General features: G+C 39.6%; 1 protein-coding gene across 8 annotated transcripts in view; it reads right to left on the bottom strand.

Annotated features, from left to right (window-relative positions):
* The window catches only part of NFIB (nuclear factor I B), a 436,890-nt gene extending 420,666 nt beyond the window's left edge, over nucleotides 1-16,224 (bottom strand). For all 8 annotated transcript variants that reach the window (XM_078062335.1, XM_078062329.1, XM_078062339.1 and 5 more), the window contains exon 1: nucleotides 16,114-16,224. In XM_078062335.1, coding sequence (XP_077918461.1) covers nucleotides 16,114-16,209 — 96 coding nt within the window. In that variant the 5' untranslated portion in view covers nucleotides 16,210-16,224. The remainder of the gene's footprint in view (nucleotides 1-16,113) is intronic.
* Nucleotides 16,225-17,017: the final 793 nt, after the last annotated feature.

The raw sequence follows: 17,017 nt of genomic DNA on the forward strand, positions 1-17,017 counted from the left end.
GACACATGTTGATCCCTCTGCAGAAATTAATCTTCTCGCATCTGTTATTTGCATCACTGGGAGAAACTATGGCACCTCCAAGATGAGTTAGCCTCCTCTCTTAGATAGTTCCATGACAGCCAATACCTGACCAACACAGGACTTGCCACACCACATTCTTCACTCCATGTAAGTTCTATGAGGAAGGGAACTAAGTCTGCCTTGTTCATACACCACTTTTTGTAAGTGTTCTATGAAAGTTTGTTGACAGAATAAATAATTTATACAGTTGAAAATACAGTGTTCATAGGGAAGAAAAAGTTTGGGTCTCTATACCATTGTAAAGATGGATGTTCTAAATGATAAGACATTATTAACAAGGTTATCACAATGACCTTTATGTTTTACATAGAGGCTAAGGACCCACCAACCCATGGCCCTATGTTTGGGAAAAGATAAGGAACCGAGGGACGGGTGTTTATGTTTATGGACACAGGCAGCTCTCGACTTGCTCTAGCTGCTGAGCATAGCTGCCCTGAGAACGGAACTTCTATTTCTACCTCCTGTACCCACCTCTATAATCATTCCCCACCAACTGAGAGGCCCATCGCCGGCAAGACTCTCACTGATCAACACAACCCATTAGTCAGCTGGAGAGTCTAGATTCCCCAACTCTCACTGTGATCTAGTGTCCAGTGGTGGGATTGGGGATGGACTGGTGGGACAGAGGAATGGAGTAGAAATGAGAAAGGGGAATAGGAAGATGATGTCAGTTAGGTCCACCTTCAGTCTTAACCCTTGACTCTTACTACTTCTATCCTACAGTTATGGGGCTGAAGAGAGTCATGGGAAGAAACCCAAGAGAGGAAGACGAAGAAAGGAGAAACCAAGTCATAGAAGAAAGAAAGCTGCAGAACTATCCCCTCTCTTTCTGGCCAATAATAGGCAAATGACAGAGAAAGGGAAGATGGGGTAGTAATGCTTACCTACAGCCCCTCCAGCACCTTCTTTGCACTCTCCAGGGGCCTTAGGCCATATTGTCAGTTCTCAATTCCTCTTTCTGGATTAGAGCAGTGGAGTCTATGCTCAGTCACTTGGAGATGGGGAATTCCTTTTTTCCTTCTGAGAAAGGGGCTGTTGGAAGGAGGAAGAGTCCTTCCCCAGGACTGGAAAGAGCTATGCTCCTGGCTCTTGGAGACATTACTGCATCTGGTACACTCTTAGAATGGGTCCTTTGAGGATCTACTGCACATGTAACAAAATTTCTAATGACCAACTTATAGTGAGCTTTTAGAGCACAACTCATTTGTCAGCTGTGTGTGTGTGTGTGTGTGTGTGTGTGCTGGGGGTACCTGTATGAAAAGCAGGACTGATTTTATTTATAAATTTATAAATTTACATATTTATTCTTATTTAATATATTACTATTATAATTTTATATAATTGTTATATTATAATTTATAAATTGTGTGCCCAAAGCACTGATGGGCTAAGAAACTGGAACTTAAGGCAAGCTCAGTCTCATTCAACTGGTCTTCTAGAATGATCCCCTTCCTGTCCAAGGGTATTGGAAGTTGGGAGAAGAAGCTGGGAGAGGAAATATAAGGCTAAGTAAGATTTGATCTGTTCCCCAGAAAAACACCATTGAGTTCAGCAAAAAAATAGAATAAGTGGCATTAGTAGTACATAGAATAAAATGAACAGGACCTCAGAATCCAGGAAATATCACTTTGTTAGAACAAATGATAAGTGAAGTCTTTTTGGAACTCTATCGAGCTAATTGCTCAGTTAACCCTAAAGTCATTGACTTGACTGCTAAGAATCATTTCCCCAACATGCAGTGTCTGTTTTTGTTTGTTTGAGGGGGGTGTTATTTAACCTTATCTTCTGTTTTTCCTATTTATAGATCTTACTTATTGTAAAATGTTTTATTGTAAACCATTGTGATTACATTTTAGTTGCAGTTAACAGTCAATGTTAACATGGGGTCCCGCTATATACCCAGCAAAGTGCTTTGGGCATACTACCTCATTTAATCATTGCAACAACATTATAAAGCAGATACTGCTACCATCCCCATATATAACAGTTGATGAAAGTGAGGCACAGAAAGATTAAGCCCTTTGTCTAAGTTTATCTAGCTGGTCAATAGCATATTTGGGATTTGAACCAGGTAGTCTGGTCTTAGAAGCCCGACACAACCACGATGCTATTCTGACTCCCAACATCATCTGAAACACCCTTCAAAAGCGATTTTTATATTCTACATTCCCTTCCATTTTAAGTTAACCTACCTCAGTTCTCTACCTTATCAACATTATAAAATGCACATTGGTAAGAATGTGAGGTTTCCATATTCTAAGGAAACTATATCACTGCCTTCCATTCACATGATACTTATGTAAAGTGCAGTAGATGACCATAGTCCTAAGATTTCTTTCTACTAAAAAGTTCAGGGCTGGAAGGCCTCTTTAGGAAAGCACTTATTCTACCCATATGTTTTGATGTTTACCAAAAGCCCATTTCTTTATGTTTTCAGTGGCAGCTGAATAGTAAAGTCTGTACACAACATTTCTCCCCTCAAACTCTTCAATTGCATTTTATTGCCTTACTTGCAAATTAAAGAGTTCTCCTAATAATTGCTATTTCTCTGATGAAGATAAGAATTCAGCACATGTTATGAACACAGACCCAGCCCAGAAGCCGATCCCTACTTTGCTACCTGTTCTGACTAGAACAGGTAATGTTGCTGACTAGACTGACTTTGTCCTCCTTAGAGTAGCTCCGAGGAGAAATACCCCAGTGGAAGGTTCTATAACGGGGCCACAGACCAAGACCACAGTCTCCCAAATTATCACATTCTTCCAAGAGTATGAAAGTCCTTTAAAAGGTGGGGCTCCAAAAAACAAATAATCCAGTCAAAAATGAGCAGAAGACATGAACAGATATTTCTCCAAAGAAGACATACAAATGGCCAACAGACACATGAAAAAACGCTCCACATCACTCAGCATCAGGGAAATACAAATCAAAACCACAATGAGATACCACCTCACGCCAGTCAGAATGGCTAAAATTAACAAGTCAGGAAATGACAAATGTTGGTGAGGATGTGGAGAAAGCAGAACCCTCTTACACCGCTGGTGGGAATGCAAACTGGTGCAGCCACTCTGGAAAACAATATGGAGGCTCCTCAAAAAGTTGAAAATAGAACCACCCTATAACCCAGCAATTGCACTACTAGGTATTTACCCCAAGGATACAAATGTAGCGATCCAAAGAGGCACCTGCACCCCAATGTTCATAGCAGCAATGTCCACAATAACCAAGCTATGGAAAGAGCCCAGATGTCCATCGACAGATGAATGGATAAAGAAGATGTGGTATATATACACAATTGAATATTACTCGGCCATCAAAAAGGATGAATACTTACCATTTATATCAATGTGGATGGAACCAGAGGGTATTATGCTGAGTGAAATAAGTCAATAAGAGAAAGACAATTGCCAAATGATTTCACTCATATGTGGAATATAGGAAACAGGGCAGAGGACCATAGGGGAAGGGAGGGAAACTGAATGGGAAGTCATCAGATAGTGAGACAAACCGTAAGAGATTCTTAACTCTAGGAAACAAACTGAGGGTTGCTGGAGGGGTGGTGGGAGGGGATGGGGTAACTGGGTGATGGGCATTAAGGAGGGCACGTGATGTGATGAACACTGGGTGTTACACGCGACTGATAAATTATTGAACACTACATCTGAAACGAATGATGTACTGTAAGTGGACTAATTGAATTTAAATTTAAAAAATAATAATTTTACAAATGTGGGGCTCAAATAATAAAAGACCTTTAAACACAAGAATCTGAAGCACTTCTGTGTAGATATTGAATTTGAGCTCACCGAAAACTTAACACATTTCAGTATTTTTCAAACCACATATCATGATGCACTAGTGGGTTAAGGTCCCAATTTAGCTAGACAACACTTTTATTTAAAAAGGCAAAATAGAATAAAATAAAAACTTCTAATAATACATTTCGGGCACAAAGGGTGAAGACTGTTTTATGAATATTTAATTTTCATTCTATGTATTTATATATGTGTGATGGAAAGCCCCCAAAAGTCGGAAACCACTGCATTCATCTGCTTCTAACAATAGCTCAAAGCAGTAGGCAGGGCTCAGAGGTCAAATGGCTTGCTTATACTTACAGACCAGCTTAGGGACATCCGTCTAGCTTTTTCGATTCTCAGTGTAACTGTCATTCCACGGTCCCCATTGATTCAGGACAAGAAAATGAAGCAAAACAAAAGAAAGCAATAACAGCCTGTTAACACAGCAGTGGCTGCTGCTGCTGAAGTTAGCAGGAACAAAGGCCATGGTGAACAGGACAAAGAAGGGTTCAGAGGTCTCCCTCCCTCCGCTTTTTGAAACTCTTGAAAGTAGATTCCAGAAAGGCATCCAAGAACTTCCAGTTATAAGATAAATAACTTCTAGGGATCTAACGTACAGCATGGTGGCTACTCAGTTGAAATTTGCTAAGACAATGGATCTTAAATGTCCTCACCACACACACCCGTACACACACACACACACACACACACACACACAGAGGCAACTATGTGAGGTGATGAGGGTGTTGACTAACCTATTGTAATCATTTCACATATGTCAAATCATCATGTTGTACTCCCGAAACTTACATAATGGTGCCAAATATACCTCAGTACAACTGGAAAATAATAAACAAATAGTACCCAAGAACTATTTTTTTAATATTTCACAGTGCCTCTCAGAAATGGTAGGTTTATCCAGAATAAGTTCTCTAACTGAAATGTCAAGTTTTTTTGCTTTGGGCTAGAATTGCATTAACTTCACATATTGTTGAGAAGTGCTTGGATGTCTTTGGTTAATTGTGGTGAAGTGCAAAGTGCCAATGACCAGACTTTTCATCGTGGCTCTGCCTGTTGTTAGCTGTGTAAATATGGACAGACTATTTAAACCCTCGAGCCTCCATTTCTTCTGCTGTAAAATGAGAGTTACATCTACGTTTCAGGGTTGTTGCGAGAATTAGATAAGATAATATATATGAAGCACTTAGCAGAGCACGTGGCACACGGGGGTGCGTCATAGACAGTTGTGGCTGAAAAATGCAGTATCTCATAGTTTGGTTAATGGAATTTTTCGAAGTATAGGATAGAGATGGAAACATAATCAAAGAAGTACTTTTTCGGCCAATGTTGGGAACTGCTACCTTAGCAATCACTTAGCCTCTAAATGCTGCCTATTTGCTGAAAGATTGGGATGCTATTTTCTTATTCCTTACCTGGGGAGATGGCCAAAAGCATTCAAAGGCTCAGTAATTATTTGTTCAACCCATTGATAGCCCTATGGCCAAGAGTTTTGAGAATATTAATTAATACACTGGCAACATTTCCTTCCCCCATGCTATTGTTTAGAATTCTCTTTTCAAGCTTAAGAAAAAGTTAATCTGGCACAAGCAAACGTTCTCAAAGCATCTGATAAGAACAGCACAAGTGAAGGAGGTAAAATGAAGGGAAACATCTGAAACTGACAAATGTGGTTGGACTGCTGGTTCTGAACTGATTGATTGATTTGTTAATTAATTTACGATGGTGCAACAATAATTACAAGCTACTGTTTGTCAGCCAAATCACTTGTGATGAAGTCAAAGGTTCACATCTGTGTGCATGTCCCAAGGATCAATGCATCAAATTAGCTCTGTTGGCTTTTTTCCCACTAAAAGCTAACACGTGTCATCAATATTCCAGCGTTTGTGTGTGTGTAAACTAATTGATTGAACATTCGTGCTACATAAACATGCGGTTTGTGTTATGTGGGGTACCATTTATAAACATCTTTGGTGCCAAAAAAATGAAAAGCCTCACATAAGATAATTAATATCTTATTGGACAAATAAAATGGCAATTTCGTGCTATTCCTTTGATTTATGGATAAAAAAGCATTGCTGTTTCTTCTGAAGTCTTGAGCATTATTGCATTGCATAGTATCTTACAATTCCGCCTTAGAGCAAGCCCGAGGAACTTTGCAGAGAAGGTGAAAGAATTTTGTGTGAGGCTGTTCATACCTTTCAATAATAGCAAACTATCTGTGATTCTAGAAAATCACCATATTATTGTCCTCTGCATTGCATGCTATGACATGTATGTTATTTTCAGTCTCCTAATCTCCCACCTATATTCGCCAAAGTTCAAATTCGAAAAATGTAAATTCATCCCCCCGCCCCCGCATAATGTCCCCCAGATTAGCTGTCAGCGGCAGCATTAACCTCGAAACTCTGTAAGAGCAGCTGAAGACGCCTGGAAGACAGAGGGAAGACTGCTCATCGAGTAGCCACAGATCTTTCCCTGCTCTTCAACGAGAGGCTCTGCTCCCGAAGCAAGAAAGGACGGCGGATGCTGGTTGTAGCAGGGAATGGGGGTCAGGGGCAAAAGTCGCGGTCCACAATCAATTTTCCCCCCACATCGCTCTATCATCATTTCACATTAAAATCTCTGAAAAGAAGCATGGAAGGAGTGAAGTAAGCTAAACCGGTTGCTGTCTCACTAGTGTCTACCAGATGTGGGAGTACAGTTTTATGGAAGGGCAGCATCTAGCTGAGAGGGCTTCAGTATCTGTCAAGGGCCTCAAGAATACTCTTCCAAATTCACTTTTATAACAGCACCAAGGAAAAAGGGTCATGAGAGTAAGGACGGGTGACCTTCCAGACTCTGAAGATTGGGCTGCAGAACACTCAGCGCTGACATTGGGAAGCAGGGTCTTACTTTTCATTCAGACATCAATTCATATGGTTGAAACAAGGCCTGGTCCAAATAGATGGCATTTTTCACTTTCTCGCTCTCTCCAAAGAGATCATTTAGAAGCAGTTACTTCTAACATTGTTGGGGGATCTTCTTTCTCTCTTTCCCAAGGACGTGTGTCCCTCCATATTGTACACATTCCATTTTAGGTTTCTGTTATTCTTGGCGTGTTCTGGACCCCTCACCTAAACACTGACTATTGAAATGCCAATCACCACATGGCCTTTCCCAACATTGCAATCTAGGTAAGACACATGGAAAAATCACTGAAACCTCCGAGTGGAAAAATAATCAATCCTCCTGAAATGAAACTGATTTCATCAAAAATAAGAAAATGGACAAAAAGCTCACTTATTTCAAAGTCACCTTGCTTTGGTCCCTTGTCCCCCAAACACATTAGCCTTTTCCAAATTCTGTAACTTACTAGATGCCTGAAAGGTCTTAGTCACTGTGATAAAGGTAGAGTTGAGAAAGCAGGAGATGATCCTTGCTGGCAAAGATGGGTTATTCGTCTGCTGCTTAGCACTTGGTAATGACCATGAGCCTGTCTGCTTGAAGGGAAATTTGAATTTGCTGCTTTTGCTATGGGGCTTTCTTCCCCCTCTAGCCCTCAGCCTTAAAACTTTGCTGCTAATTTCATCATAATTCCTCGATGCTTCTAGCACATTTAAGTCTTATCTTGGAAAGGGCAGGTGTTGATTCATAATGTGGACCACAGATTGGGAGCCCATCATCATTGATCAATGCACAGCCTGGGTACCCACTGAGATCACTGTCTCCATTAGTAAAATGGGAAAGCCATAGTCTTGATGCAATTTGACAATTATTTATTAAGGGCCTTTTATGTGCAAAACACTGTCTAGCGCTGGTAAATAAGACCCGGTACCCATCCTCTTGGGGCTTATAATTTTGGCTGAACAACTAAATAACATAACACAAATCTTATATTCATAATTGCGAATGTCATATAATAAAGTAGGTTCATTTGTATCAGAACATACATACAGCCTATATACAGTATAAAAATGTTTCAAAGGTGCTAGAGTGTTGCAATTCAAAAAGTTACTGGTGATATTACCTCTAACAATCCTGAAAATAAGAGAGAAAAAAAATCCCATTAATAGCATAATATGCTGCCCATTATATTATGTGATAAACTAAATCTTACCTATTATAATACATACTAAGTGTGGGTTAAAATAATAACCTCATTAAAGAATTGTTACAAGAGGAGTCTTTCGTGGTACAAGTGAAAAAGCAAACTTACATCAGAAAAAAAATGAAGGGGGGGTGCCTGGGTGGCTCAGTCAGTTAAACTGTCTGCCTTTGGCTCAGGTCATGATCCCAGGATCCTGGGATCGAGTCCCGCATGGGGCTCCCCGCTTAGTGGGGAGTCTGCTTCTCTGCCCCTCCCCTGGCTTGTGCTCTCGCTCTCTCTCTCTCTCTCTCCCTCTTGCTCACTCTCTTTCTCTCTCAAATAAAAAAATAAATAAATAAAATCTTGAAAAAAATTTAAAAAATTAATAAATTAAGGATTGAACTACAAGATGGTACAGATGGCATTGGGAAATGTTGCTTATTTCATGCCTTCCCATTAAATGTACAAAATGTGGTCACTGTTAGCACTGCTATTATCTGGGAGGTTGGAAAACTAGCAGTGCATTGTTAATGTGAAGGATTAATCCCTCTGAGGTTAGCCATAGAATTTGCAAAGAGCATCCTACAAAGTCTTAGACAGCCAACATTTTCCGTATTGCCTGGTGGAAATTTCGCATTATCTCATGCTCCAGAACACTGGCAAAATTCTGGAAAGCTTTTCTTCACCTACCCATGTTTAACACCACTAGATCAGAATACATGTACCTTCGATTGGCTTTGCATTTTACAGATTTCAAGTCGTTTATCATGTTTTATCTCATTGGAGCCTCACAACAGCCCCATGAGGTAAACAGATATTATCAAAACCTGAAAATGGAAATGCTGTGCTTGCCAATTTCTTTCCAAAAAATTTCCCCCAGATGGCTTATGCCTATAGCGAATCTAATTGTCTCGAGGAAAGATGAATGGAATCACATTTCCAAAGAATTCAGCCACCTCCAATCCTAGAGCTGTACAATCTCGGACACAGCTTGGGAGTGAGCAAAGCAGCTCACTGAACACAGAGCGGAGTCTCAGAAAGAGGTCAGGCTTGAAGCTGGGGGGCGGAAGGGCAGGCAGGTGCAGAGTAGGCAGGGGCAAAACACTTGACCGTGGCCGCAAACCATGAGTCATAGCCCAGGTCATTGGATGGCACAGCTGATGGCTGGGTTCTGGGGGAGAAGCAGGCACACCTCAGATGTGGTGGCTTTTCGTGTTCTTCTGCCCCTTCCCCTCTTATTAGAGAACACACTTCAGCACATGGCTTATCCTCAGAGTCCAGTGGCCCCCTCTATATCGTGGGGCCATAATGTCAATTGCATCGTCCTGTGCTAAAGAATAATGGATGTAGCTTACCTCCCAAAAAACCTGGCAAACACCTGGTGAATAGGAGGGCCTCCATAATCTTTGATTTTTTTTTAACCCTTAAAATCATAGCACTTAATGTTTAAAATTAAGCTAATGTTAGCTATTGACTCTCACTAAGTCTGAGGAGGCTCTCCTTTTAAGAAATCTGCTACAAGGTGCCTGGGTGGCTCAGTCGGTTAAGCATCTGCCTTCAGCTCAGGTCATGATCCTGGGGTCCTGGGATCAAGTCATGCGTCGGGCTCCCTATTCAGCGGGGAGTCTGCTTCTCCCTCTCCCTCTGTTACTCTCTCTCTGCCAAATAAATAAATAAAATCTTTTAAAAAAGAAAGAAATCGGCTACAACTTGTTTTTTTTTAAGATTTTATTTATTTGTGAGAGAGAACACCTGAGCAGGGGCAGAAGCAGAGCTTCAGAGCTTCTCCCTGCTGAGCAGGGAGCTGGACGAAGGACTCGATCCCAGGACCCTGAGATCATGACCCGAGCCAAAGGCAGATGCTTAAGCGACTGAGCCACCCACGTGCCCAAGGAATCTGCTACAATTTGAAACAGAAAATACTGAATTTTTAGGATTCATTTAACGTATGCAGTTCCCACAAATAAAGTTTACGTGAATTCAAAAAGGCAACATGATTATGAAAGCCCCATAGAAAATGCTACAATTACATTCACTTAATCTGCCCTCTGTGTTTTTTGAGCACGTACTACGTGCTCAGACCTGAGACTGTAGAATAGTCCCAGCTTATACTGGCCCCCTGGGTATGTGTCGTATTTACACTGCACTCACCAGGTGCCTCTCTGACTCCATCTCATTCATCCTCACGACAGGTTGGAATGACTAGTAATGAGTATGATTATCGGCACTTTACAGCTGGTTCTATCAGCCGTGAGAGGAGCAGATTCATTTGCCAGAGGTCACCAAATCTACATTTCCCAGGATTCAGCCCTGTGCTCATAAACATATCCATTATGTTACAACCTCAGAAAATGAACATAGTGGTGGGAAGTTAAAAAATAATTGCTTTCTGAATAAAGTCATTTTTCAGAGAAGTACTGGGATAAATTTATTTTAGAACAGTGAGAAATGAAAATTGTTATTAAAGCTGCCCATGACATGATATGCTAAGTCTGCCCCGTTACAAAGCATGCTAAGTGTAAGTTGAAAAAATAATTATCATAACACTGATTGATAACTTTCTATTCTCCTGACTCTTTGCTTAAGCGCTTAAAATGCAGTGAGATTTAAAATGCTTAAAGCTAGTGAAATACAGAGTATAGCGACATAAATCCCTTACCAGAACTTCTGGTGAAAACAATTTCTCCATTAAAGGCGCATTACCCTATTTTGCACGTTGCGATACAACAGAGGAATGTAATTCTTTTTTGCTGGCCTGGTGGTACATTTTCACTAGTACCTTTTCCTATATCCAAATTCACTTTCTCAGCCCCTCAGAATATATATTATACATATTACAAATGATAGTATAGAAAATGTCACAAAGTAACAATCTTGGGGAGTTCTAAAATGTTCAAAGGTAGTGATTGACATCATCCCGCTCTGTTCCAGAAATACGTTGTAGTTTCAATGACTGAGCATCTGATAGCTCTCTTTGTTGACCAGTCTCTACACTGGAAAATCAACACCAGCTTATCCCACAGATAGAAGAGATAACACTCCTTGAGAACATGACCCTTTGCTTCCAAAAAAGAACTGGGAAAAGAGGATGGACAGGCACTTGTGTTTCCTTACTCTCTGATAAAATTATGTATTAAGATGGGATCCAAAGGATATTTTCCTTATCCAAAGTTTATATGTTGCATTTGTCAGGCAAGCACACAAGTGAAAATAAATCATGGAAAAATAAAATAAAAAGCACTCCCAGATAAGAAAGTATCTTGGAAGAATATTAATATATTGAACCACATCAGCCATACGGTTCATTTTATTTAAATATGCTAGAATGATATTACGAATAAAATGCATCACGAAAGAATATAGGTATGGAAGACGCATAATGAAAGAAGTGTAATCTGTCTATGACAAAACTTGAAATATTAAAAAAGTGGTAACATCATTTACAGATGTCGAAATCATTTTTTTTTTCACTTAGACATCATCATCATCATCATCATCGTTGTTATTGTTTTTTCACTCAGGAACTGGTATGTAATAAATCATTAGCTTTTACCAATGTCATTAATTGTACAGAAACTGGCTTTGGTAATGGCAATGTTAAAATTCACTCACAAGATTAAGAAAGAGTGTTAACCACCTTTGACAACGAGCCATGAATGAAAAGAGGTATTAACTACCTTTGACACTCAGCGACAAATCTGCAAATGTAATAGCTATGCATTCACCAACATTATAGAGAAAACAGAAATCATTTAGAAGCCTTCATTAATGTAATGAGTATCCCCCACCTATAACACTGGGACATGGGTTTGATTCCAGAACAAAGATAGCATTGGTCGTCCCTGCACCAAGAACACTGCCTGGCTATGGTAAGTTCTTAACAAAAATTTGTTGAGTGAGGCATAAACTTTATAGCTTCTAATTCTGGAAATATATTTAATGGATAGACATAATATCTTCGGGCAACTAGTCGATGCGGTTATTATCTATATGGTGTCTATTAGTTTCAATTACATTTCCACATTCAATTATACCTCTAAAGGAAATAAAACAAAATTTGAAATTAAATAAGAATTGAATTTTGATTTTCAGATTACCACAGGAGTCTAAATGTGGTCATTAGGCTACACAGGAGTTTTCTCAAATATATTTTTAGCATACTAATTAGGCTGTTTAGGAACTCTTTTGTTTATAGTAAAGTAAAATAAAATACAGACCTATAAGATACACTAGTGCCAGCATTTGTAAGAAGATAGATTAATTTTCAGATTTTCAGTTAAAAATAGTTCCTTGTAAACCTAAGTCCACCTCAACTTCTCAAAGACGTTTAAAGAAACATTTGCCGTAAAAACAATCTCTTCCTTTTTGTCGTACCTGTATTGACATTTGTTGTCAAATTATTTAATTCAACTTTGTATTGAGAACAGAATTTTATTTTTAAAACAAACAAGTGATACATTTGTCGTGTTAATATTGTCTAAAAACAAACGATAACATACGTAAAAGTGCCATATTTTAACACACCAACTTCTCAAAAAATAAATTTCCTTTCAAGAAAAATAAAAAGTACATTACAATTGAGTAGATTGACTAGTGTTCAACCAAGAGGCAGCTTTGTGTCCTTGACACTATGAGATCTAGTTGAATTTCTACGTTTATCTGCCTGTTAATTTTGATTAATATTTGTAAGACTGAGGATCTCAAGTCTCAGAGACCGGCAATTCATTTTTCAGATAAATTTTGTGGATTAATATTTAAATAATTGCCCTTCACGATTAGGGTAAATTTACAAATGTCCTGGCCTGGTTCTGATGGGATCAAAGGATTAGACTTAGGAAATTTAGGGGAAAAAAATAATGTCTGGTGAATACCCGTTACCCTGAAGTTCCAAATAGCTAACAAAGAAGTTCTAGTAAGTCCTACAGAGAGCTACAAATAAATAGTGCAAAATAGAATGGAAAGTCCAAAAATTGCTTTTGTTGGTTTTATTTTTCAATGGTTCCAAAGGAAACATATAGCCTCATCAATAGCCATTAATGAAATAGTGCTATTTACCAGACGCAGCTTTCATACATTCCAAGTGGTATTTTTAAATATCGTGAAAGGTCATCAACAGAACTCTAAATATAGCCAACTAACTGTGACTTAAATGGCTCACATGATTTTTCTCCTTGAAGGAGTAACATGCAAAATAATCTAAAGAAGTAAAACCTCTAAGATGCACCATTTAAAAAACTGCATGTATATAGATGATATTTAACACACACACATACACACACAATGAGTTTACTCTTTTTGGGCTTGTTTATTTTTAGCTGTCTCAATAAAATGTTTTTCCTCCCCTCTGTTTTACTAAAACATGCCTATCTAGGAAGGAAAACAGATGTAGAATTGGACAACTACGTCTTATTTGGGTTTTTTCCCTGTCAAGTAGAATTTATGATCATTGTCACACAATAAGAGAATCTAAGTGAAACAGACAATAAGTCAGGAAGCAATTGCCGGAGACTTTAACACTGCAGCTTTCGCATTCAGGATTTGGTTACTTAAAACTTCATTTGATTAAGCCAAATAAGGATGCATATCCTTTCTTACACAGAAACCCCAGAATAATTGTAAAAATAAAAGGAGCAGTGCCCTAGTGAGAGCAGAATCACACACACACACACACACACACAACCCAGTTTGTAAGAAACTTAAAACACCTTTCAAAAATATTCCTGAAATCCAAAACAATGGAATCATGGTAAAGTGGCCACAACACACTTTTCTCTTTCAGTATATTACTGATGAGATGCAAGAATTACTTTGATTAAACTTTCCACAAAGCATCTGTCATTCCAAGTTTTCAAGGACACATTAAATATTAATCTCTTAGACGTTTTTACCAAATTAACAAAGTGTATTAAAATTGAGGTTTCCTTAATAAGAAACATACATAACACTCATGTAAGCCTAATGAAGATTAAATATGAAAATAATTTATGCAAAGTTTTTTTACTTAATATTTTACCTCTGACCCTGTGTTTATATATATATTCTGCATCTTCTCGGGCAATAAAAGAAGATCGTCTTTCAAAATGAATAATCAGCCTACACAAACCTTTAACAATTGTATTTACAACATGCTTCTCTTGGGAAGCTATGGTCTTTCTGTACAGGACTGATGAAATTTAATGGTGAAATATTTACAGGGATTATCTCCTTATACCCATTCGATCCCAGTTTTTAAGTAAAAAAATTCAGAGTAAAATGTTTTGCTTTTTCCCAACAAAACATGTTTCATTCTAAATATTGATTTTAAAACTTACTTCTGGGAACATCATAAAATGATCATTAAGAGTCAGAGTAACTATTAAAACACCACTTTCAAGTCTTGGTACAGTCGTATCAAGCGAATCTTTTATATAAACATTCTGCCATATCTTTCTCCAAGTATCTGCCGGTATTTTAAGACTTCATTGCACCCATGTACCCACACAGTGCTGAAGTCTAACAAGACATGTAATCATAAACAAAAATCTGCCACTGTAGAGTTTTTATCACTTATAAAATATACTCCAACTGGAAGAAAGTGGTTGAGAGCCAGAGAGAAGGGAAGGGAGGCAGGCTTTTCCGTCTCTCCTTGAGGAACTGGCCTTTTTTTTTTTTTTCCTGAAACAGAGCACTCAAAGCAGCAACAAGTAGTGGCAGAAAAGTTTTCCTGCAGGCTCACACACCTCACATTAATGAGAACGCGCACGAGAACAACTGCAGGGGACAGTGAAGCCTCTCTGCACACTGGGCGCTCAGGAAGAGCCTAGAAGCAACAGCATAACTTCTACCTTTTAGGAAATTCACACATTAATCAGAAACCCTCTCGCCTAGCAGAGCCAGAAGCCAGGACTAATGGGAAGGCGCTCCCTTCTGTCTGGGCACTGGGGATGGGCTGACCACCGGGGCTGGCTCTGCCCCTCCCCACCTAGAATAAAGTACCCATTGTCCCACACTGTACTAATTGTGAGAAAACTGCCCTTGTCGTAAGCATAATAATTATCAAAGCGAACAAGCAAAAGCAGTCAAGACTTAAATGAAAAGGGCAGAAAGGAAAGAAAGAAGAGAAAAGCAAAGCAAAGCAAAGGAGGAAAAATAAATAAATGCTCAGCTGAATTAACCCAAGGATGAATTTAATATTCATACTGGAAGGCTTGCCTGCAAAAGGTTTGCCCATTCCTGTCACGACTATTGCCTACAAGAGACCATTGTCCCCACAACAGAAATCAGTAGATTGAAAATTTTCACATAGCACTTTTTTGATGGGAAAGGTTTTCTCTCCCAAAACTATGGCCTCTAATCCCAGCATTCTGATGAAAGAAAGTCACCACGTCTCTCCTCTCGATATTATTTTTCAAGTTGAATCATAGAACTCATCAATATCCCGAATTTTTATGCCTTTTTTTCCTCTTCCCCAAATTTGCAGCTGGACAAATATGGGGCTAAAAAAAACCCAGCAACAACAAACCCACACACATTTGCCGAAGCAAAGAAAAATAATGAACTGAATATGCATATCCTCATTAACTAAATTTAATTACGCTGAGTGGCATAGTAATCAGTGGTTGCTCCAGTTACAGTATTCATTGAAAGGGAGGTGGATTCCAAATTAAGGCGAAGCGTGGGGGACAGTCGCATACTGATGAGGGAACTGCACACAACATGATACAATACACTATCTAAATCATTATTCAGAGAAGCCAAAGAAAGAAGTACATTACTCTGTTTTAAGACTAATGCAAGAACAATTAGCCAAGAAGGCTCCAGTCCCCCACTGACTGCCCCACCTCCACACATTTCATACCAGCCAGCCTGGGGCCGACTGTACCACTTCCATTTTTCTTTAAAAAAAAAAAAAAGTGAACAAAAACTCACACTACCTTTTCAAAAAAGAAAAAAAAAGAAAGGCCCACGTCCCTGGCCGTAATAGCGGGGAAATCCTATCTAGCACACTGGTGTGCGAAGGGACCCCAGGCTCCCACAACTTGAGCTTGAACTTTCCGCAGGCAGGGAACTTTATAACACGTGCATGGAACAATAAAGGAGGAGCTCAAGAGAAAGGAGGGGGGAGGTTTGGAGGGTGAGAGGAAAAAAAAGTGAACACGCCAAACTTACCATCCACCAGGTCCTGGCTGACATGTCATAACATAGCTGCCATTTTATGGAGCTGTCCGATGCTTTCCCAGCCATTATGCTGTCAGCAGTCTTCATCAGATGAAGCTCAATGGAAGATAAGACACCTAATCAAGGACACATCGGCGGTGGCTTTCTGGACTACATGTAGGCCAATCCTTATCACACTGCATCATGGGAAAAGCTTCTTTATTAGCAGGAGGAACTGCAACCTCACAGATAGAAAGACAAGGATCAGTTCTTTTGCCTTTTTTTTTTTTTTTTTTTGGTCTAAAGGGATTGGTGAAAGTAGCTAGCGTTCTTTGTGTATCATGTGTACAAGAGTTAAGTATCTTGCAAGTGGGCGGCTAACTGCTTTGCTGGGCTATGCAGACTAAAGTTTATTTGCATTCTTCTCTGTTGTATATTGTTTGACATGGTCCATGGTCCTTGCTGAGCAGATGAAGGGAGGGGAGGGGGGGTGGGAGGGAGTGAGGAAAGAGGGAGCTGTAATTGCTCAGAATTAATATCTCCCCCAACAAAGACATAACAGTTTCATTGACACGGTCGGAACATGGTTCAGATGTCACTGCACACGGGCGTGCGGGTGTGTGTGTGTGTGTGCGCATGTGCGCACACACACACACGCGCGCGCACACACACACACACACAGTGGAACACACAGGTAGCAGCTGCAGCTGGATTCAGCCGAGGTTGCCAAAGGCTACAAACTCCACTCCCATGCTGGACATATGGAAGCAGTTTAACTCTTTGAAATCACTGTTCAAGAAGAGGTCTGCCGTCTGCAAGGATAAATCAGCCTGGAGAACAGCTTCTCCATCAGGAGACGGCAGGCCTGCTGCTCGCTCCCCGCTGAAGATGGCCTAGACGTGTTGTGGCCTGAATC

Source organism: Halichoerus grypus, chromosome 14 (genome assembly GCF_964656455.1).
Source record: "Halichoerus grypus chromosome 14, mHalGry1.hap1.1, whole genome shotgun sequence".
NCBI lineage: Eukaryota > Metazoa > Chordata > Mammalia > Carnivora > Phocidae > Halichoerus > Halichoerus grypus.